A 22095-nucleotide genomic window follows, 5' to 3' on the forward strand; every position below is an offset into this window, starting at 1 on the left:
TTGATGAATGCGTTTTGTTTTTTCGTTCTCGTTTGTGCACCGTTGCCAACGCAGCCGCATCACCAAATAATCTGTCGAGAAAATTAAGTGGTCTTTCGGTAGGACGCGTCCCTAGAAGGAGGACGATGGCCGACACGTCGAGACAGCAGACGGGGGCCGCCTGTTGGCAGCCCGAGGAGAGAGGGGTAACGCGCTGGGATGGGCACGGAGAAATCCGCTCGTGTGCGGGAGCAAGATGGATCGGTGCACTGCGAGATGGATTGTAAATGTTGCGGCTTTGCTCTCCAACACACAACCGGTGTGCTGTACTAGTGACGAATCGGCACGTTCTGTTTACGTGACAAACCTTACTAATTGGCTGTGTCGGGTGGTGGCGAGTTTAACGACACGTTTATATATTTACGCGATCTAACCCAAAAAAAAAACCCCGTATTTTTGGATGATATTGGTCACGAAAGCCTCCTACGTGTTAAACTGAGATGGATTGAGAGTGCGTGAGGGGGCGCTGATAACTGTTTGGAAGGGGGGGGCGGCCGCCTTCGACGAGCAGTGGAGAGGTCACAGGTCATCGCTGACGATGATGACTTTCGGATTAATTTACAGCGCTCGTGTCAGTCCACTGGTGGATGAAGGCCACTCCATGCACGTCGTATCAACCTTGGCGGTTGTTTGGCCACACTTGACCGACGCTGGTCAGTGCGGATGGGTGGAGGGAGGGAGGCAGGCCAGGACCGGTTCAGATATCGCTCATCGCTGATGTTGACGGTGGCCGGGATTGGACGCCAGGTTGTCGGGTTCATAGCGCAGTGCGCTAACCACTGCGGGACTTGCTCCCTCATTACACTGTTGGTATAAGGAGCACTTGACATACAGTCACGCGTCTCCATGCATTTACAAGAGACAGAATGCTCGTTTTTCAACAAAAAATCCAAGTGTGTGGACTATAAAATTCACTGGGGAACTGGGTTACGCAATTATTTACATACTGCACAGGGACCATCATTCTACCAAAGATCTGTTTGACTAATCGGATAACACGAATATATTTGGATAAGAGAAAAAAAAGGTCGCTGTCCTATTCCCACTTGTGCCGCTGGACGGGAGGTGATGGGGCCTGGGCTTGGCGACGCCGTCAGCATCATCAGGCAACCTCGAACATGCACGGCGTTGTTTGCAGGGGGGGTGGGGGTGGCGGTGGGTTTCCTGCCTTCGGGGAGAGGCAGAGAAGTCCGGGGCGGCCACACACAAAACAAACTAAAAATAATTGATAATAAATTCCGGCCGACGATTCCCATCGACGGCCCGTCGTGCCGGCGGAAAAACCGCGCGCAGCAGTGGCGTCGCGTCGTCAAGGTGGGGGGGGGGGGGGAGGGGGCCTCTTGCGCAACTTGACGCAAAATAATCCTGCAGCTATTCGCCGGGGCCTCTCTCTTCCCCTTTCTGTTCGGCGTCCATGTGAAGGGACGACGCTTTCGTCTGCGCATCTTGGTCCGTGAACAGCGCGCCATCGATTGTGCCTTTTCTAGGGTTTGACATTGGCCTTGCCCCCCAAATGCGTCTCATCGATTCTATTGGCCAATTTCGTTCACTGGTGGGAGAAAGGGGTGAGTTTGTTCATTACGGAGAAGACATACTGTCCTCTGATTTAAAGCTAGGGTTGTTATTTTATTTATAATTCTTCAATGCCTTTTCCTTCTCGCGCACAGCACAACACTGTTTCTGGGCGTGAGCATCTTCAAACGTGCTCTTGAAGGTTGTGAGCCGCTTTTTGCATTGTGCACTTAATACAGTGAGGGAAAACAGTATTTGATCCCCTGCTGATTTTGTACGTTTGCCCACTGACAAAGAAATGATCAGTCTATAATTTTAATGGTAGGTTTATTTGAACAGTGAGAGACAGAATAACAGCAAAATAATCCAGAAAAGCGCATGTCAAAAATGTTGTAAATTGATTTGCATTTTCACGAGGGAAAAATAAGTATTTGACCCCCTCTCAATCAGAAAGATTTCTGGCTCCCTGGTGTCTTTTATACAGGTAACGAGCTGAGATTAGGAGCACACTCTTTAAGAGGGCCGATCGGCTGCTGTACTAAAAACGCGATTTCGTGAATGTTTTTCGAGAGATGGGCATTTTTTGTCTGTTGATTCTGAAAAAAATCCAATAATCCCTCAAAAACGGGACGTCATACACCTTATAAATGCTACTGTAGTTTACTGGAATTTGCACAGCTTAGGTTGCTCTTTTTCTTTGCTGGTTTTTGCATGATTGCACATTTATCAGAGTCGTTTTAATTTATCAGAGTCGTTTTAATGTCTACAACCTCTTGTTTTTTATTCGCATCTGCTCGTGGTTTATTCCACACGAGCAGATCCACAACAAAATTATCCCAATCCATTGCCATATGCAAATAAAGGGTACCATTGCCTTCTAGGCCACGTAAGTGGCTGTCCTATGAATAGACTCCCCCTGCCAGGGGAATGTGGAATTTCCTCTACTGGCTGAGGGATACTCAGAGAGACTGCCACTCCAGTGCCCATTGGAGCTTGGAGACATTTATGTACTTGATTGGACGGCTACTTATGCCTGAAACGTGTTAGCGCTGCAGACCGACCCCTCAACGTGACGTTGGGCATGTTGTGAGTTTAATTCCTCGTCAAGGGGTAAGTCAGCTGACCATATGCCCATGGCGTCGATAAAATGGAGCATTATGACAAGTCAACAGTGGAGGTTTTGCGTATGGCTATATTGACTCTTTTTAATCTTGTGTTTTTAAATGCATTTTAACTGGATTAAACACACTGTGTACCTGTGTGTTTTGTGGGGAGCGGTATTGTAGTGGTTAGCGTGCTGCGCTATGAACCCGGCGAACCGAGTTCGATTCTCGCTCACGGCCAACACCAGTGACGATTATTTGAACCGGTACTGGGCCTCCCCTAGGTCGACTCAGCCTTAAATGAGTATCTGGTGTGTAAACATCGCCACTAGGGATACAAAGGCGGTCGGGCGTGGTGCTGGCCACCCACCTCCTCGTGTACCGTTCCAGCCTTCATACGTGCTCGCTAACAGTACTTGCCCCAACAGTCAGTTAGAGGCTATACGGGGATCTTTGTCTTTGTTTTGCCCGTGTGTTTAGGTGCCTGTGTGTGCTGGTGTGTGTTTGTGCATGCTGGTGCGAATGTACGTTTTCTCAGATCATTTGGTTTGAAATACTTTATACTTTTTAATATTTTACATCTTGTTCATTAACTCTTGCTCCCGCGTCTGTCTGCTAGCCGAAAGTCACCCTTGAAAAAGAGTTGTATAGCTCAATGGGCTATTTACTAGGATAATAAACTTCTGATTCTGTGCGCGTTCGCTGGTGTTTACAGAGATCAACTCGGCCGCTGCCTCCCCGGAATGAGCCGGGAGTGAGACCGGACGCTTCCAGAGCCGGCGCCGCACGCGAAGAGACGATGGAGGGAAGCCCCATGCACCCAGACGCCGCATCCTCCTCCTCCTCCGAGCCTCGACCCCAACTCCCCGCCGCCGCCGCCGCCGCCGCCGCGCCGTCCGTGGACGCAGCTCGGCCAAACGGAGGCGCGGCCGCCACCTCGCCCGCTCCCAGACTCCTCAACGGGCTCGACTTTGCCGAGGACACGGTGCTGGTGGCGAAACAAATAATGGTCACCGACGACGACGACGACGACGACGACGAATGCGACCGGGAGGACGGTGCCGCTCTTACTGCGGACGTCGCGGCGGCGGGGGGCGACGCGGAGACGACGCGCGCTCGCGGCACGCCACCCACGCCGGCCGCTCGAGTCGGGGACGAGACGCCGCTCCCTGGCCCCGGGCCTCTCGCCAGGGCGGCTGGTGCCGGGGGCCGGTCCTCGGAGGCCCGCTTCGAGATCAAAGCCTGCAAGGAGGAGCGGAAGCCCTCGAAGCTGTTTTCCGACGACGACGACGACGGCGGCGGCGGCGGTCATTCCGAGGGCGGCTACCGTCTCTGCCGCAAGGACCGGCGCGACGAGGAGAAGCAGGGGCTGGAGATGGAACGGCAGGCGCTGATTCGGAGCCAGGCCAAGCGCAGCGTGGCGGGCTCGCTGTCGGGCGGCGTCGCGTCGGTGGCTCGCGCGTGGAACCCCCCGCAGGAGGCCACGCTGGAAGACACGCTGCACGAGTCGCAGCTCGAGTCGCTCCGACGCTACCAGGAGCGGAAACAAAAGCAGCAGCAGCAGCGTTGGGGCGGCCACGTCACGAGCGCCGAGCAGCGGCCAAAGACGGCGGAAGGGACGGAGCCGGATGCGGCGTCGCCGCCGTACAGAAAGCAGGTCACCAAGAGCGTGTCTCAGCCCGCCATCTCGGCGGCCGTGGCGCCGCAGCCGCAGCCGCGAGTGAAGAACGAGAACGTGGAAGTGGCCCCGGTGGACTTTGCCATGGCGCGTCGGCAGTTCCTGATGATGGAGAGGGCGAGCCACCTGCAGTCGTCGCTGCCGTACCCGATCCGGCGCAGGGCCAGCGTGGACCAGTCGCTCACGCCGCAGTCGCTGGGCTCCATCCCGCCGTCGCCCCGCACCGCGTCCCCGCAGTCGCCGCGCTCCACCTCTCAGTCGCCCATCTTCCCCGCGCACGCCGCGCAGCGCCCGCAGGTGTCTCCCAGCTTCATCTTCTCGCACGCCAGCTTGCCGCCGAGCCACGCGCCGGGCTTCCCCCCCGCGCACATCACCAACGCGGCGCAGCAGCAGCAGTCGCCAGGCTCCGCTCGGCTCCCGCCGTGCTCCGCTCGGCCCGCGACGCCCGAGTCGCCCGCCGTCGTTGCCACCCACGCCACGCTGCCCTCGCCACAGTCGCCCGGCTTCGTGTCGCTGGCCACCGGCTTCCTGCCGACGCAGTTTCCGGGCTTTACGCTCGCGCGGCCCGCCAAGTCGGTGGCCGAGGCCGCGGTGCAAACGGACACGGAGGAGCTGTCGGAGGAGCAGGGGGGCGGTGGGCAGCCTCCTGCGACGGAGCCGTCGAGAGCGGAGGCCGCGGGCGACGAGTCCGAGGGGAGGGTGCCGGAGCGAGACGTGGGGGTTGAAGCGGAGGTGGGGCAGGTGGCTAGCACTGAATGTGCGAGAAGCGAGTCGGGTGAGCAAGAAGCACCGGGGAAAGAAGAGCAGGAAGGGGGGGAACGTGTGGAACCCGTGATGATGGCTTTTGTAGACGTAATTAAGGAATTGGACGTCGAGCATCAGGATGTTGTGGAAAATTCTTCGCAGCAGATTGCGCAAATATGTCAGGCCGGGATTGATGCAGAGAGCAGGCCCACGGCTTCAACCTGCGGTGATATTGAAATGGATAACGCTGACCAGACTAAAGAACCAACCGTGAGCACTGAACCGTCACTCAAAGCATTGCATGACTCCGTGGATAATGAAAAGAAAATAATATCGCCGCAGGGTGCAGCCGCGGGCGATCAGCAAAGGGAATCGACTGCGGAGCTCGCGGTGTTGATTCACGAGGTCGGCGCTCTGCACGTGATGAACGGCGCGAGTGAAGGCGAGGGAAAGAAGACGACGGGCCTCGAGGCGCCTCTGCCGGCAACGGCCGTTAGCGCGCCAGAGGCTGGGCAACTTCCGAGCGAGGGGGATTACGCTGAGCCGCCCTCGAAGCGTAGCGCACCGCGCGAAGAAGCTGCGGTCTTGAGTGACGAGCAGGAAAGGGCAGATAACGCAGCTCCAAAAAGCAGTGAAGTTAATCTTGCGGATAAGCCCACTGAGCCGCCCGGATCGAGTACAGAACTGTCAGATGGGCAGGACAATAAGGAGCAGTTGTTGGATGCAACAAGGCAGGGAGACAATACCACCGGCATTACCTGCGTGGAGGAATGCACGGCAGAAGCGGCAGAAGGTGGAAACAAAACCGATGTAGGCGAGAGGCCGGAAGGTACCATGTGTCTCCCAGACGGCCTTGCGAACGTTGAGCCGTCGTTGGAGAAGGATCGGGGATCTCTCGCTTTTTCGCAGACGCAGGATGGTCTGGACGATTCCTCCGCTGAAGTGAGCGGCGAGGCCGGCAGAGAAGACTGCGTCGTGGAGCAGGAGGCCGTGGAGATTGAGATCGTTGATGGGGAGGCAGGAGACGATGCCGCAACGGGCGATGCTGACAGTGAATCAGATCGCCTGTCTGAAAGCCGTGGAGGCTCTGCTGTGAAGTTTTCTGATCTGGAGGAGGATGGCGGCGGCAGTGGCGGGGGCGGGAGATTTGCGGATGTCGACGACGGACGGGAGAGCGTGGAAGCCGTTGCCGCGGAGATGGTTCGGGCCATGGTGGCCAAGGCGGTGGAGATGATGAACGCCACCGCGACTTCGGAGGATAACCGCGACGGCAAACCGTTGGAGGTCGCCGCGGCGGAGGCAGAGTGGGAACCCACGACGGAGGACTACACGGTCGCGTCTGAAACATCCGAGAGTTTGCTCGCGGGCCAAACCTCCCTCGACGCGTCCGAGTCCGCCGATTGCTTCAGTGGCATTGCGGACAGGGAGACCATGAGCGTTATCGTGATCGGTTCGGTGAACGCCGTCGGGCCAAAGGGAGAGGTGAGGGTGTTGGACGAGGCCCTGGTTTTCGCCACCGGCGAGCTCGACTCCGGGGTGGAGAGCATTGCCACCAAGACTCCCGATGGCGACAACAACACCGTGGGCTTGACCTCAACGGAGCTCAGCTTGGTGACCGACTTCTGCGACACGCCGAACGAAACGCCGAGCATCTCTGTGGACGTCACTCCGGACGCGGAGAAGGTGCCGATGCTGTTCATTTCCGTCAGCGACGAGAACAACCAGATCATTGAGCAGGAGATGATCGTGTCGTCGCTGCTCAACGAGCAGCGTAAGCACACAACGGGCCGGAAGGCTCCGTTGGACGAAACGGCGGAGCCCGTGACAAGGACGGGATCTGTCGAAGTGAAGGCATCGTCCCCCGGCTTTCAAAACGTCAACGGCAGCGACGAGAGCCTGAACGAGGATTTTGGAGCGGATGAACTTCAGATTGAGGATGTAGTGAAAGATTTGCAGGACACGGTCGCGTTCGAAGAAGGTAGGCAGGCAGATGTTGAAAGAAGTTTGGCTCAGGATGGCAAGCGTGTGGACGTAGCGGTGCCTTCAGTTGCAGAACACAAGCAAGTTGACTCTGGGACACCATCAGTTGAAGAAGGCGAGCAGGTGAAGGTTGTGATGCCTTTGGTTGTAGCACACACGCAAGTTGACCATGACACAACTTCATTTGAAGAAGGCGAGCAGGTGAATATTCAGACACCGTCAGTTGAAGAAGGCGAGCAGGTGACTGTTGAGACACCGCCAGTTGAAGAAGGCGAGCAGGTGACTGTTGAGACACCGTCAGTTGAAGAAGGCAAGCAGGTGGGTGTTGAGACACCGTCAGTTGAAGAAGGCAAGCAGGTGGGTGTTGAGACACCGTCAGTTGAAGAAGGCAAGCAGGTGGGTGTTGAGACACCATCAGTTGAAGAAGGCAAGCAGGTGAATGTTCAGTCACCGTCAGTTGAAGAAGGCGAGCAGGTGGGTGTTGAGACACCGTCAGTTGAAGAAGGCGAGCAGGTGAATGTTCAGTCACCGTCAGTTGAAGAAGGCGAGCAGGTGAATGTTCAGTCACCGTCAGTTGAAGAAGGCGAGCAGGTGAATGTTCAGACACCATCAGTTGAAGAAGGCGAGCAGGTGGGTGTTGAGACACCGTCAGTTGAAGAAGGCGAGCAGGTGGGTGTTGAGACACCGTCAGTTGAAGAAGGCGAGCAGGTGGGTGTTGAGACACCGTCAGTTGAAGAAGGTAAGCAGGTGAATGTTCAGTCACCGTCAGTTGAAGAAGGCGAGCAGGTGGGTGTTGAGACACCTTCAGTTGAAGAAGGCGAGCAGGTGGGTGTTGAGACACCGTCAGTTGAAGAAGGTAAGCAGGTGAATGTTCAGTCACTGTCAGTTGAAGAAGGTAAGCAGGTGAATGTTCAGTCACCGTCAGTTGAAGAAGGCGAGCAGGTGGCTGTTGAGACACCGTCAGTTGAAGAAGGCGAGCAGGTGGGTGTTGAGGCACCGTCAGTTGAAGAACACACGCAAGTTGACCCTAAGAAACCTTCAGTTACATCAATTATCGAAACGGAGCAATCCACCGATATTGACGTGTCTGTGCAGGAAAGAGACCCTGTCGCATCGTCCGCAGAGCAACAAACACCGAAGCCTTGCGCCGAAGAGAAAGACCAAGACGGCGAAGAGAAGTCGACGGACCGAGACAACGAAATCAACCTCCGGAAGGAGCGAGTGGAGATGTGCAAAGGAAATGCATCGATGCCAGATGAGTGGCAGAAGAACGCTGCGCTGCCCACCGAACCGGGCGGAGCGAGGCGGGGCGCCGCGATCGTCGTCATCGTCGATAATTCCACCGACCGAGACGACGAAACAAACCGAGAAGGCGAGAGGGCCGAGCTCTTGGCCGACGCGGCGCCGCCGGACGACGAGGATGGGGCTGCGGTCGGTTTGGAGGCGGCGTGGCCGCGGGACCGGGACGCGGCGGTGGCGGCGATGCGCGAGCTGGTCACACCACCGACCCCGCCTCCCTCGGAGGCGTCCGTTACCGAAACCGCGGTGCAGACGGACGCGGAGGACTTTCCCGAGGAGCTCGAGGGGTTCGAGTCGTCGGTGGGCCTGGCGTACGCCTACGCGGCCATGAACGACTTCGACGTCGGCGCCTGGCGCGCCGCCAACGAGGTGGCGAACCGTGCACTGGACGCGGAACGCCAACCGGCGGGCTCGCGTTCCGTGGAGGGCCCGGGAGAATTTGACGAAGCGATGGCGGAGGTTGTGACTTCGGCGACGTTGGAAGAGAAGGTGGTGGGAGAGGAAGTTCTTCGAGAAAGAGCTTTGCGGCAGTCCGCGCCCGAAGACGTCGTCTCCGTGGAGGACAGGCCCACAGACGCATACGCCGAGCCCTCAGAGAACGGTCACGCGGCAGAGGACGACGAGGTGGCGGCGGCGGCCGAGAGGGGCGGCGAGGAGCACGGGGCGGGTGAATCTCACGAGGACAAGGCGGGGGGCGACGAGGTGCACTCGGCTCGGCCGGCGCAGCATCCCCAGGGGCCCTGCTTCCGTCTCCGCCCGCGCAAGCAGAACACGCTGTCGATGATCGAGCAGGAGATCCGCGAGTCGCAGGAGCGCGAGGAGGAGCTCCGGGCCCAGAGGCGCAGCCTCTACAGCTCCGACGATGGCTCCTGCCCCTCCCCGTCACCGCCGCCGGCGGCATCGCCGGCGCCGGACGAGGCCACGAAGGGCCCGGCCACCGAGGCTGCTCCCAAACCCACGCCCGAGGTGTCCCAGCAGCACAAGACAGGGCCAGGTACGGGGGGCGGAGGGGGGACCAGGGGCAACATAACAGCAGTGGTAGAAGTTCCACATTCCTATGGTTGGGGCTGTTATGTGTCTATGTATGTCAGTCCACAGTCTAAGCACTTTCTCTTTCATGAGTCCATCACTGGCACAGCAGAGGGGTCCATCAAGTTTGATAATTAATTTGGCATGCAATGATGCATTCAATTAAAAGTTCACGCCACATGCTCTTTAAACCGATCCCGCAGGCCTGGTGGGTTCCATTGGCTCCTGGATGGGATTCGAATGCACAACCTTACAAGTTGTGAGCCGAGCACCCAAAGCAGCCATGGTCAATCCACTGCTGGATGAAGGCCTCCCCAAGCCACCACTGCCACCTCTGTATGCACGTACATATTTATGTTTCACACCGTACGTAGCCAACTGCGCTAATTGGAGGTTGTGACAGTATGGCATCCATTAGGGACTCTCCCGCAAAGTAGTACATGTTTTAGCAACGTCAGAGGAAGGACGAGTTGTCGAGTTCACTCCGAAGTGGGATTCAGACCCGCCGATCGTCAATTTTGCACTCTAAACCGCAGTCCTAATCGGTCGTTACCTTCGGTAAAATGATCATAAAAGCAGCATTCATCATTGTTTATATCATCATCATCATCATCACAAGCAGGGTTTCGGCACGTTGCCCCGTGAACCCCCGGTGACCTCATTTCTGTTCGTGGCCATGGCTGAACGGCGCAGGTGAGCCATCTCTGAAGCGGTCCTCTTCACAAACCCGCACTGCCCAGCGTGGTCAAGTGTCGTCGCACACCCCCACGACCAACACTAAATCCGCACCTCCAATCGGTGCGGTTGACTACGTACGGTGCCAAGGAAGTTCAACACACGTACATAAATATGGCGTGTTGACCACGGGGCTATGCATTATGCTTATTCAGGTCTGCAGATGAGTCGTCATTATTAATTGACATTATCATTTCCACGTTTAGGGTCAAAATCTCCGCGACGCTGATGATGAAGTCTTCTCCCCGGTCTCTCTCTCTCTCTGCACTGCGATGACGCAGGGAGGATCGAGCGAGTGAAGCCCGCCACCGCACGCACCCTGGAAGAGGCAGAGGAGCAGGCTCCCGCCGAGTCGGACAAACGTGGCAAGGGTCTCATGCAGTCCCTGGTTAAAGACTACGACAAGGTGAAGCTTCGCGAGAAGAAGGAAGACCCCTTGGTGAGTGCACACAACAACAACGATAACGACAACAACAGCAGCAGCAGCCGCCACCATTGGCCAAGAATCATAATGATTTGATTTTTCTCTGGTGTCCTTTCTTAGGAAGCCACTTGGAGCTATGCCCTTTAAACTCTAGATTGACAACTCATTTCTTTGGAACTTCTTGTTGTTGTGTTTAGTTTGTTGTCCTTTCCCCGCACCTCCGTTCAGCCCGGTTGGCTACGAACGGTGTGTCTGACTGAGAGCACTTTACATCTCATCTCATCTCAAACATTTTCAAAGGGCGCCCCCAGAAGCAGCTGTCTCTGTGGACACAAGGTCACTCGGCACCTGGCCTGCACACAGAGGCATGAGTCTGCCGGAAGGGGGTGATGATTAATTGCTTGTTGCGTGCCAACCCAATTGATCAATTTGCGGGTAATTTTCGAATTTGGCAAATTTGTAACCCAATGCCGGCACATGATGGCCTACTCCTGCCCATGACGTTACGGGATCTCTTAAAGTTCACCGTGAAGCGGACGGGGCGTGTTCCATCGTTATTACACCCGCAGTAATAACCAGGGCAGCCACCGGTTTTTCGAACCACGAACCTCTAACAAACGGTGAACGTGCTCCCGGGGTGACAAGATCTCGCCCCAACATTTTTGTCAAATTAGGTGCACTTTCAGGCGACGTGAAGTGTCCCAAGAGCTCGCTGGCAGGTCACGTGACACACGGACGCATCAAAATCATCACGCAAACTTTGGTTTTATGGGTGGCCAAATTGAGTCTGCGGAAACGCATGTCGCTGGGGTAAAAAAAAATCGACATTTCCTGATCTCAGCGGTGCCGATGAGTAACAGAGGTGTAACGACGCGTCGTTTCACGATACGAAAGAATCGGTGATGACACATTCACATACGTTGTGAGTACCGGATGCTTATAGCCCTGCAAGTCCACTGTAGGCAACGGTAGTCGCCACGTAAATTAAAAACGAACGGATTCTTCGAGCAACTTGTCACCATGAATCGCGACAGGGGAGTGAACCATGACACTCATCTCTTGCACGTTCAGTGTTAGGAGGCGGGGCGCGGGGGGGGAGCTCTCCGGAACGATGGTGGCACCACATGAATATTGAACACCTCTAAAACGCAACAAACACGCGTCTCACACGGAGCGCAGGCCTGCATCGGGGACCCCTGCGTTGTCCGTGTGGCCGGTGTGCGCGCTACGCCCAGCACTCACAAGCCCCGCCACCCACCTACTGGCCGGAATCAATATCGGCCGCCCGTGTTGTATATTCACGCGTTGTTCGAAACCTATAGCAAATAAGAGGGGTGGCGAACATTGCTATTGAATGATGAACAAGCAAAAAGTGCTGTGTCCTTTTCTGGCCTTAACCACAGGTGGTGTTAAGATGTTCAAACACCAAAGTGCAGTAAAACCTTGGATTGCGGGTAACTTGATCTGCGAGTGTTTTGCAAGACGAGCAAAAATTGTAAATAAATATTAATTTGATAAGCGAGCGAGGGTCTTGCAATACGAGTAGTAGTACGTATAGACGCTTTGTACTGCCGAGCGTCACCTGATCACAACTGATATACGAGTGCTTTGATATATACGAGCGCTTTGGATTACAAACGCGTTTCCGGAACGAATTGTGCTCGCAATCCAAGGTTTTACTGTAGACACTAATTACAGGGCACAGTGCTTGCGGTAAAACGCGTTAACAAATACGGTTTGACATTGTACGCAGTTGCCTTGAAACTGATTGGCCTGCACCAGAGGACGGCCTCTTTTATGGCACTGTCTCACCAGTGCTGTCGACCAAATGGTGCCAAAACGGCGAGCAGTACAAGGACAATGCAAACACCAAAGCATGAAAAGCTCGGGTTAAGCGGTTATAGCTATGAGGCACTTTCGCCAGTATTATTCCAATACTAAGAAATCATTTGGGAGGGTGGTGGTGGTGGGGGGGGGGGAGCGGTCCATTTCTAAAGTTCCACATTTCTAATGAGTCGGGGGGGGGGGGGATGTAACGTTTCCCCTCTCGTCATTTTCAATGCAAGAATCCCCTGCGTGGTGACTGTAGTGCCTCTAGTGGCTGCCAGGGTCACAGGCACGCGAAGCAATTGCAACAACACACGCGAAGTCAAACTAAAGTTGTTTACGCACAACAACACGATTCAACGCACCTCCGGTAAGCACGGTCGGCAACGTACGGTGCGAAAGAAGTTCAATATACGTACCTGCATACAGAGGTGGCAGTGGTGGCTTGGCGAGGCCTTCATCCGGCAGTGGATTGACCATGGCTGCTGCTGCTGATAATAATGATGATGTTTAATTCAGACAAGTGGCACGTACTCTGCTTTTGGTGCTCTGCTCACAACTTGTAAGGTTGTGCATTTGGATCCCATCCAGGAGCCAATGGAACCCACCAGGTCTGCGGGATCGGTTTAACGAGCATGTACCGTGAACTAATAATTGAATGCACCGTTGCATGCCTATTGAATGAGCAAACTTCATGGACCCCTCTGCTTTTCCAGTGATGGACTAATGAAAGAGAAAGTGCTTATACTGTGTACTGACGTGGTTTGTGGTTTGTTGTGTTTCAGTACGCTGGAATCCTTGCTGCGGATGAAGTTGCGTCAGAGGTACCGTAGACTTCTCATCATTGCTCAGTGAATGACATTTTCTGTACCTGAAGGATTAGGTGACCTTTTGAGATTGAGGTTGTAGTGAAAAGGTTTGTCGGACACGGCTGCGTTAGAAGAAGCCAAGCAGGAGATCGTTGAGATGCCTGGGATGCAGGATGGACATGGATACGGCAGTTGGGAATAATGGGTTCTTGAACCCATCTGTGCGGATCTTTAAATGTCAAACGCCTTGTGTGCTCTGGATACTCCAGTTAGCTTCCATATGCAAGACGCTTCTTAGGATGACATAATCCAAACAACCCAATGCAGGACTTTTCCCCCCAAAAACATCTCAATAGCACTTTTCTGTCTGAGACTTAATTTCAGGAGGGCCTTGCAATGGAATGTTTGGCCCTTTTTTTAAAGCATTAATTTGCCCCTAGACGAATCGGAATTTTAATCTTTATTTCGACTGAAGGAGAAATCCGATGAGCTGTGAAGCTCTTTTTCGCAGATGTCCAGTTTGGGCATGGGGTCGGCACAATCGTGAGGACCCAGAGAGAACCCGCACAAAGGTGAAGACGGCAGCCAAAAACCCATGGGGACTTGTCTAGAACCCACTTGCTGTATTCCCATCTCCTGGTTGCCAGAAACTTGGCAGACTGATGATGATTCATGAGTGATCCACCTACCCCCTACCGCCAAAGCAATGAGTTGCGCACGTGCGCCACCACGCCAAGAAATTCTAAACTAAACGTATTTATTAATAAAACTATTATTTAATGTTACTAGGTAAGCCCCACTGAGCTATAAAGCTGTCTTTCAGAAGCGATCTGGCCAAAAATGATTGCTCAGCGAGAATTGGCTTATCACGTGGACATTTATAGCAGCCAATCATCGCTCTAAACGCGTGACGTTGATTCTAAATGTGGAGGGAAAAACCGGAGGACCCGGAGAAAAATCCACGGCGACCACGGGGAAAACACGCAAACTCCAATTATGCAGCAGGCATCGTCGAACCCACGACCTCCTGTATACCAGGCGAGGCAGTTAACAGCTTTCCAAACAAGTTGAGAACGAGATGGCCAAGAGCAGTGGCGCGTTGTGGGCCAAGGAACACAAAACGTCCGAGCGGAGCGCCCACGGAGACGGAACGATGGAATCGGCTCGTGCGCAGGTGCTTACGTAGATTGTTACATCGCGGGATGGGTGAGAGATGGCGGTGTCCTTGTGGGGCGGGGGGGGGGGGTTGGGGGGGGGGGTTGGGGGGGGGGCCCCCGTGGGATTGACACCGGGCGTTTGTGCTGCCAGGTGGTGGAGGTGACGCGGGTGACTCGGAGGAAAAGCGCCAAGGCCATGCGATGGGAGGCCGGGATCTACACGAACCACGCCGAGGATGAAGATTGACGGCGCAGCCTTAAGCGCGATGGGGTCTTTGCTTTGGACCCAAACTGGATGGCGCTGTGTGCGTGTGCGCGTGTGTGCGTAATCGTTTTTTTGTCAGTTTGGGCCTCACATTAAGGCTGCTGCTGATTATTTTTCCCCTAAATGTTTCATGACCAAGTTACAAGCGAGCCGGAGCCATTCGACATCCAAACGGGGCCCTAACTGGGCCAAAGTGAGCTATGAGGCCTCACCTCCCTCCCAAAATCTCCTACCGCACTCCACCATCGTATCTCCAACCGCATTTTTTTTGTGCATCGGAGGAGTTGAGCTGCAAATTACTCCAATCTTCTTTTTCTTTCGTGCAGCCGATGTAGATGCAGAGCGACAACTCCAATTTCGCATTCAGGTTGTCAAGCCCAGATAATCGTGTCAGGAGCAGCGGGGAGTGGTGTATCGCGATGATGTCTCCTTCCAATTATCTGCGATTGTCCGATAATTTTTCACTGTAGGCAAGCAAAGTAAAATAGCAGATAACCCCGCAGATAATAAGGATCCGTTACATTAGTCTCTCCACATTGGCACGGATAAAAGAACACGTAGGCTTTCGCGACCAATGTTATTTATTATGGACGGATAAAAGAGTTCTCTTGCACAATTCTTCATACTCCCTCTTGTCTTCTACGACCTGGTTACCAACCAACGTGGGCTGCGCTGGGCAGATATTTAGGCGACGTTCTGGGCGATCGTGTGGGTCAGGAAGTGGACCAAAGATGATGTTGTGAGATTGTTGTCTTCAACGCGTTTTGTGCGAGCGAAAGTTATGCTGGTCCACGTTCGCTCAAAACTTTTTTTTTTTAATTCATTATAATTAATATAACCGGTTGGATGGCGCTATTACAGAGTGCTCAGCTCACAGTCGGGGGAGGTATTAGGTTTAAATTTTGGAGTAGATAAAATGAGTACCGCATTACAATCGGTCAGGAGTGATCGCCCTTTGAAAATAGTTTTCCTCACCACGGGAAATGCGGAAATTTCCACTACTGCCTTTGGGCTGTCAACAGATACGAGCACTGCACCGCACGGATTACGTTGTTTTTATATTGTTGATAGTTTTCATTGTATTTGAGTGGCACGTGCGACGGGCAGCGTCACGCACTCCTCATTTGGTGGCCGGGTCGGCCCCACCAAAGGGATTGTTAGCACCATTTTTTTTAAGGAGTGTGGCAATGGCACACGTGTGTAGCACGCTTAGCGATGACTGGTCCACTGTTTGGAAGTCATGGAGATATGGGAATGCGTAAGGACCGAGAACAGGTGAGGCGCAGGTGGCTCGGAACTGGCCAGCAAAAACAAACGCTTTAAATTATCTGTCTGCCGTGAGAGCACTCGGCACGCAAGCAAGTACGTTTAGAACTCTCTGCGAGGTTGTGCGAGGCTTGACAACCCGCTGAGGTTTCGCATCGACATCTCGCGTTGACATTTTCAGAGTGGCAAACGATGCACATTCATAGTCGACGATGGATGAATATCGCTTCGGTTGCATTTTTGTGGTCAGAAACTAAAGGAGCCCCGTCAGATCGACCGCTACTGTGGGGACTCGGGGATAGGAATGGGGGCTTAGCTAGGAGGGAGCTGTGCCAGGAGGGCCCCATCAGAGTTGGCGTCGCCGAGTGGCCCGCTGCTGCCGCTGCTGCGTTGTCCTGGCATGTGCTCCCGCACTCGACTAAACCCGAGGGGTTTGCCGCGCAATACTTTTTATTTTACATATATCCGGGTGACGGCTCTCCTTTAGATTTCTGAACAAAACCTTACAAGCCAAAAAAAACTCCTGGAGGGAAAAGACTCAATGACCACTGAGCACATTGCAGCGAGCAACACCTGCAGAACATGGCAGCGTTCATATTTATTGCAGGGTGCGCGTTCTGCGTGGAGCGTACCACTCGTGTGAAGGCGGAGATATTTCGGTCGCCCCTTGCGTAGGGAAATGCAATGGAAGGGGGAGCATCGTCGCCAGAGGAGGTGTTTGTGTCCGACACGTGCCCCGTTAGCGAGGGGATGTTAAGCAGCACAAATACTTTGCCACAAGCAAAAAAAAACTTTATGTACAGAAAATTACTTTTGGGTGGTCGGTAAACGGCGCGCAACATTGGGCCAAAGTTGGCATGTGAGCGGACCCAACGTTGGCCCAACGTTCGTTGTTTACCGGCTAACCGTGTTTGAACACTACACGCTGCAGTTTTCTGACGGCAAATTCGTTTGACACCATTTTAACCCGTGGACAGCTCGCACAGTTTGTCTGCTCGCGTTTTATTTGGAGAGAGAAAATAAAAAGTACACGACAGTGTTCTTTTGTTGTTAAAATTTAAATGTGCTTTCATACGTAGACTAGCTCGGTGTGTCTTGTAGACTCCTTAATATTTGAGGTCGGTTTAACTTATCTGCTAAAGTAGAGATTATGAAAAGTGGCGCTTGTGTCTGGTCTTGGGTGCGAGACAAAAAAAACGTATTGAATAGACGTGGTGGTGAAACACCTAAGCCCATGGCTGGTCACCACAGACTCGCACATCATCCGGACACACTGCACATCTTGCTACGTCGTACTGGTAGATGGTAGAACTCCTCTTGTCCACGATAGTGTGGGAAACGAACGACGCAGATCCCATTATCCGCGTGGTTATCTGCGAATTTACTCTCGTTTATTTGCGTGGGGGGTTGTGGAGAATCATGGATAATAGGGTCGGCGGATAATAGTTTTTGCAAACCGCCCGATGGCTCTTGCGAGTAATAATAATCACGGTGGCGAGATGTCAACTACCTCGCCTGGTGTACAAGAGCTCGTGGGTTTGAACCCGACCCTGGCGCCTGTATATTTGGAGTTTGCGTGTCTCCCCGTGGTCGTGTGGATTTTCCTCCGGGTCCTCCGGTTTTTCCCTCCACATTTAGAACCAACATGCATTTCGAGTATTTGGCTGCTATAAATTTCCACGTGATAAGCCACTTCGTTGAGCTGTCATTTGTGGCCAAGTCCGCTTTAAAAAAAAAGAGCTATGTAGCTCAGTGGGCCCTTTCCTGGTCAAATAAAAACAAATTGGTTTTAGTTCATATAGTCGCGGATAAAAGGAGTTGCACTCTGCGTAGCGCAGTTTCGTTCTGTGTAAGCGTCGCTTTCTGATCAGGATGTAGTACGATCCCCAGCACGCATCAGCAGAAAACACAGTGGGGAACGCGCGATGAATTTTGTGACGACGCGTGTATCAAACACGGGTTGCGTAGTTTGATCTTTTCCAGTGGAATACACGGTCACGAACGCGTTGACAAAATGTGGTTTTCACATTCTCACCTTTGTCTTCACAAATATTTAATTGTCAAACAAATCTGTATTTTAACTGTCATTGCAGACTGCACCTTCGGTAAAAACCTTGCCAAAGTGAAACTTAAGAAAAAACAATAGTATTTAAAGAGCAACTCCATCCAGTTATATAATTGGCATTAAGTACTCCGAATCGGCAAATGTACTTTTGAAACTGCAGAGGGCAGTCGTGCGTAGGGCTGAGCGGTTGTCATATTTGATTCTTTCGGTAAAGTCCATCTACGTGACTTTACCGAAATAATCAAAGAATATGAATTCCTGCAGTCACGAAAGTTTTAAGACGAGAAAGCTGAACAGTTTGTGCCGCGCAGCTGTCCCCCCCCCCCCCCCCATGCGTTTACCGGGTCGTGCCACGTGTTGTTTTGTGCGGTGTCCCGCGACGTTTTGCGCCACGTACCCTCCAAAGCGGCTCCCGGGGTAAGTGGGGGGGCGCGCCGGTCGGGACGCTTCGCGCACAGCAGCGTGGAGATGACCCCGTGGTCGCGAGATGACATCGGGGAGCGACGCAGAGAGAACTGCAGCGGCGGCACCGTCTTAAGATGTTTAAGCGGTGTGACACAAAGCCGTGGCTTTGGCTGAGAATGAACAGAAGAACGTTGTTGGGCCTTCTAAAATGTTAGTTGAATTTCTCGTATATCCTATCTTAAATGTACCTCCCCCCCCACTCCCCTCTGTAAATTTTAAATGAATTGCCTGTAACTGTAAATATTTATGTCATGTTTGTTGTGAGCACGCAGTGGAGATTCGGACGGCGAGGGAGGGTTTTGGCGTCTTGCACGATGATGGCCTGCATCTGAATTGCTCGGAAGTTACGGATGGTTTAACGCTACCTAATGCATCGTCGTAGCATCCCTGGCCCTCAGAGATCCCTCCTGATGCTTCCCCTGGTCGAAATAAGTTACGTAAATAACAGTTATGCAGTAAATGCATTTTTAAAAAATGAAATAAAAATGAATGAAAAACAACATTTGTGTTGCAGACTTTGCTGTATTTTTTGTATATATACACACGCAACGTAGTGGGTTTACAGAGACCAGTGCAGCGTAATACATCGCGTGTTAGACTTCACCACATCACATAGACCAGCCAGACGAAGTGTTAAATATCCCGCCACGTCTCACACGGTGTAGGAAGGGCATCATCCAGCAGTGTATCGACAAAGGGGCTTGTACCTGTGGAATGGTATCACCAGCCATGGAGGTGAACAAACGTTGCTTTCACGTCTTCAGAACCACAGTTGTTCCCACGATGCCGATAACGGCCCTGCAAGAGGACACCGGGCTTTTACTTTGCGGGTTCCGTCTCCCTGTGCCGCCCGTCGAGTGCAGTGGCTCTTCATTGCAAAGTCCAGCGGGCCACTGGTGGCCCCTGGTGGCCGTTAGTGTGGCCCCTGACTTTCGCCTCCTCCCACCCGACACTACACACACAGAGTGAAAACACCACCACCACCCATCATCATCGTCGTCGTGCTGCTGTCAACAGCAGTGCCGAATTATCCTAGTAGCAACAGTAGCTATATATGTGGTAGCTACTACATCGCGTGTTAGACTTCACCACATATGTAGTAGCTACTACGGGGCCCGTACATAATTATGTAGTAGTAGCCCGTAGTAGCTACGGGCCCCGCACTTTCAAGGGCCCCGCGCTAAATGCTTTCAAGCTTTCAATTCTGTTTCAGTGATTCTGCACTTGCTCTATTACTATAGTACTATACCGCCTTCAACTTTTATGAACGACCGGGTGTTTAAGGTTAGCGATTTGTCGTATTATCTGGCCGTATAGCAAATGAAAAAATAAAATTACTATGCAAGTTAAAAGTTTGTGTTTTAATATTTACGTGTTTAAAAAAAAAACATTTTAGGGCCCCCTTTCAACATTCGCTACAGGCCCCGCGCTAGCTTCATCCGGCACTGGTCAACCAACCCCCGGTGGTTTCAAACGTGTGGCGGCCCTCTTACTGGTGATGTCTTGTCGGCGAAAGTGGCCCTCCCTCTTGACGGTTAAGAAACACCGCTCCAGGACGGTAGTCCACTCCCTATGCCCTATGGGGACGGGAGCGCCAATGTTAAATCCGCAGGGAGACCGAGTAAGTGAAAAACAAACGTACTGTATGCACATATTGCCTTTTGTGCAGTTATTTGTGAATGGGGCTGAGACCATAGTAAACTTTGATAATAATGCGGAAGCTGTCAGTGGCCCGAGTCTTCTACTTTCGTGCGATTATCCACACCGCCCCCCCCTCCTCCATAGTTAATTGCAGAATGGCCTACAATTGTGCACAATTTATGTTGCGGATATGAGGAGTCGTGTGGCAATTCCATCGTATTGTCCGCAAGTTGTGTTCCCTATAGAAGTGAAGTAAAATTGTGGATTACCCCGTGACAATGTTGTCCATGGTCATCTGTACTCCTATACTACAGATAATAGGAATCGTGTACTCCTACACTACAGATAATAGGGGTCGTGTACTCCTACACCACGGATAATAGGAGTCGTGAACTCTTCCACCACGGATAATAGGAGTCGTGTACTCCGCCACGGATAATAGGAGTCGTGTCCTCCTATACTACAGATAATAGGAGTCGTGTACTCCTACACCACGGATAATAGGAGACGTGTACTCCTACACCACGGATAATAGGAGTCGTGTACTCCTACACCACGGATAATAGGAGTCGTGTACTCCTACACCACGGATAATAGGAGTCGTGTACTCTACACCACGGATAATATGAATTGTGTACTCCTACACCACGGATAATAGAAGTTGTGTACTCCTACACCACGGATAATAGCAGTCGTGTACTCCTACACCATGGATAATATGAGTCGTGTACTCCTACACCACGGATAATATGAGTCGTGTACTCCTACACCACGGATAATATGAGTCGTGTACTCATACACCACGGATAATAGGAGTCGTGTACTCCTTCACCACGGATAATATGAGTCGTGTACTCATACACCACGGATAATAGGAGTCGTGTACTCCTACACCACGGATAATAGGAGTCGTGTACACCTACACCACGGATAATATGAGTCGTGTACTCCTACACCACGGATAATAGGAGTCGTGTACTCCTACACCACGGATAATAGGAGTCGTGTACTCCTACACCACGGATAATAGGAGTCGTGTACTCCTACACCACGGATAATAGGAGTCGTGTACTCCTATACTTGAGAGCCGTTAATAAAACACGAACAAATTCGGCATCTCATCAGCGCTGACTCGACCACCTCTAACACCTCTCTAATAGTTTATACTCTGATGGGATTCATAGGCCAGCTGATGAACGTGATGCGCCACTCGCACAAAATGATTTCACAAATTATTGGCTGTAATTCCACTTCGTGTTGCACAGACTGACATCAAGGAAGACATCTGTTGTAAATTGACATGTAATGACATCATAATTCGCACGATTAAGGACATTGTGTGCTGGTGCAATGACTCACATTTTATACATTTCACACATTTCTAAAAGTCCATTGCATGTAAACTGGTCCTGCACGGAGTGTCATTGTAGAACACAATGTATGTTTTTGTAACGTGTATTTTTTTGCACTGAATTTATTGTGCCAGTCTGGTACAGCCAATTGTCTTTTTGTTTTCAAATTATTTTATTAATTGGTTTGCATTTTAAATTAAATTTCATCGGCTTTTGAACATGTTGCTTTTTAACTGAATTTGTACCGATTGTCCTGGCCGTGCTGATATTTTATGTTTTTTAGAACTATGAGAAACCATTCATCTTATAGACAAACCATATTTTACTCTCCTAGCCTCTGTTCTGTATGTATTAATTACAAGGCATTTTAAATATGTGTACACATGTGCTAATCTTGAACGACTTAAACTTACTTAACATGTACTTAGATGGCGCTTAATTACGTAAATTAACATCTGAAAGGGCTGAACATTTATTACAAATTATTATTTTCTATTACCAGGTAAAGCCCACTGAGCTATATAGCTCTTTTTCATAAGCGACCTGGCCACGGGTGATAGCTCAACGAAGTGGCTCATCACGTGGACATTTATAGCAGCCAAATACTCTAAACGCATCTTGATTCTAAATGTGGAGGGAAAAACCGGAGGACCTAGAAAAAAAATACACGCGACCACGGAGAATGAGACACGCAAACTCCAAATA

The 22095-nt window shown here is 52.1% G+C and overlaps 1 protein-coding gene across 4 annotated transcripts in view; it reads left to right on the forward strand.

Annotated features, from left to right (window-relative positions):
- The window catches only part of LOC116951993 (uncharacterized), a 250555-nt gene extending 231658 nt beyond the window's left edge, over nucleotides 1-18897 (forward strand). For all 4 annotated transcript variants that reach the window (XM_076073915.1, XM_076073917.1, XM_076073918.1 and 1 more), the window contains 4 exons: nucleotides 3370-9349; nucleotides 10401-10558; nucleotides 13156-13194; nucleotides 14488-18897. In XM_076073915.1, the coding sequence (XP_075930030.1) occupies nucleotides 3370-9349; nucleotides 10401-10558; nucleotides 13156-13194; nucleotides 14488-14583 (6273 nt within the window). In that variant the 3' untranslated portion in view covers nucleotides 14584-18897. The remainder of the gene's footprint in view (nucleotides 1-3369; nucleotides 9350-10400; nucleotides 10559-13155; nucleotides 13195-14487) is intronic.
- Nucleotides 18898-22095: the final 3198 nt, after the last annotated feature.

This window comes from Petromyzon marinus, chromosome 44 (genome assembly GCF_048934315.1).
Source record: "Petromyzon marinus isolate PM22_M1 ecotype Great Lakes invasive population chromosome 44, UKy_Petmar_22M1.pri1.0, whole genome shotgun sequence".
NCBI classification, from domain to species: Eukaryota; Metazoa; Chordata; class Hyperoartia; order Petromyzontiformes; family Petromyzontidae; genus Petromyzon; species Petromyzon marinus.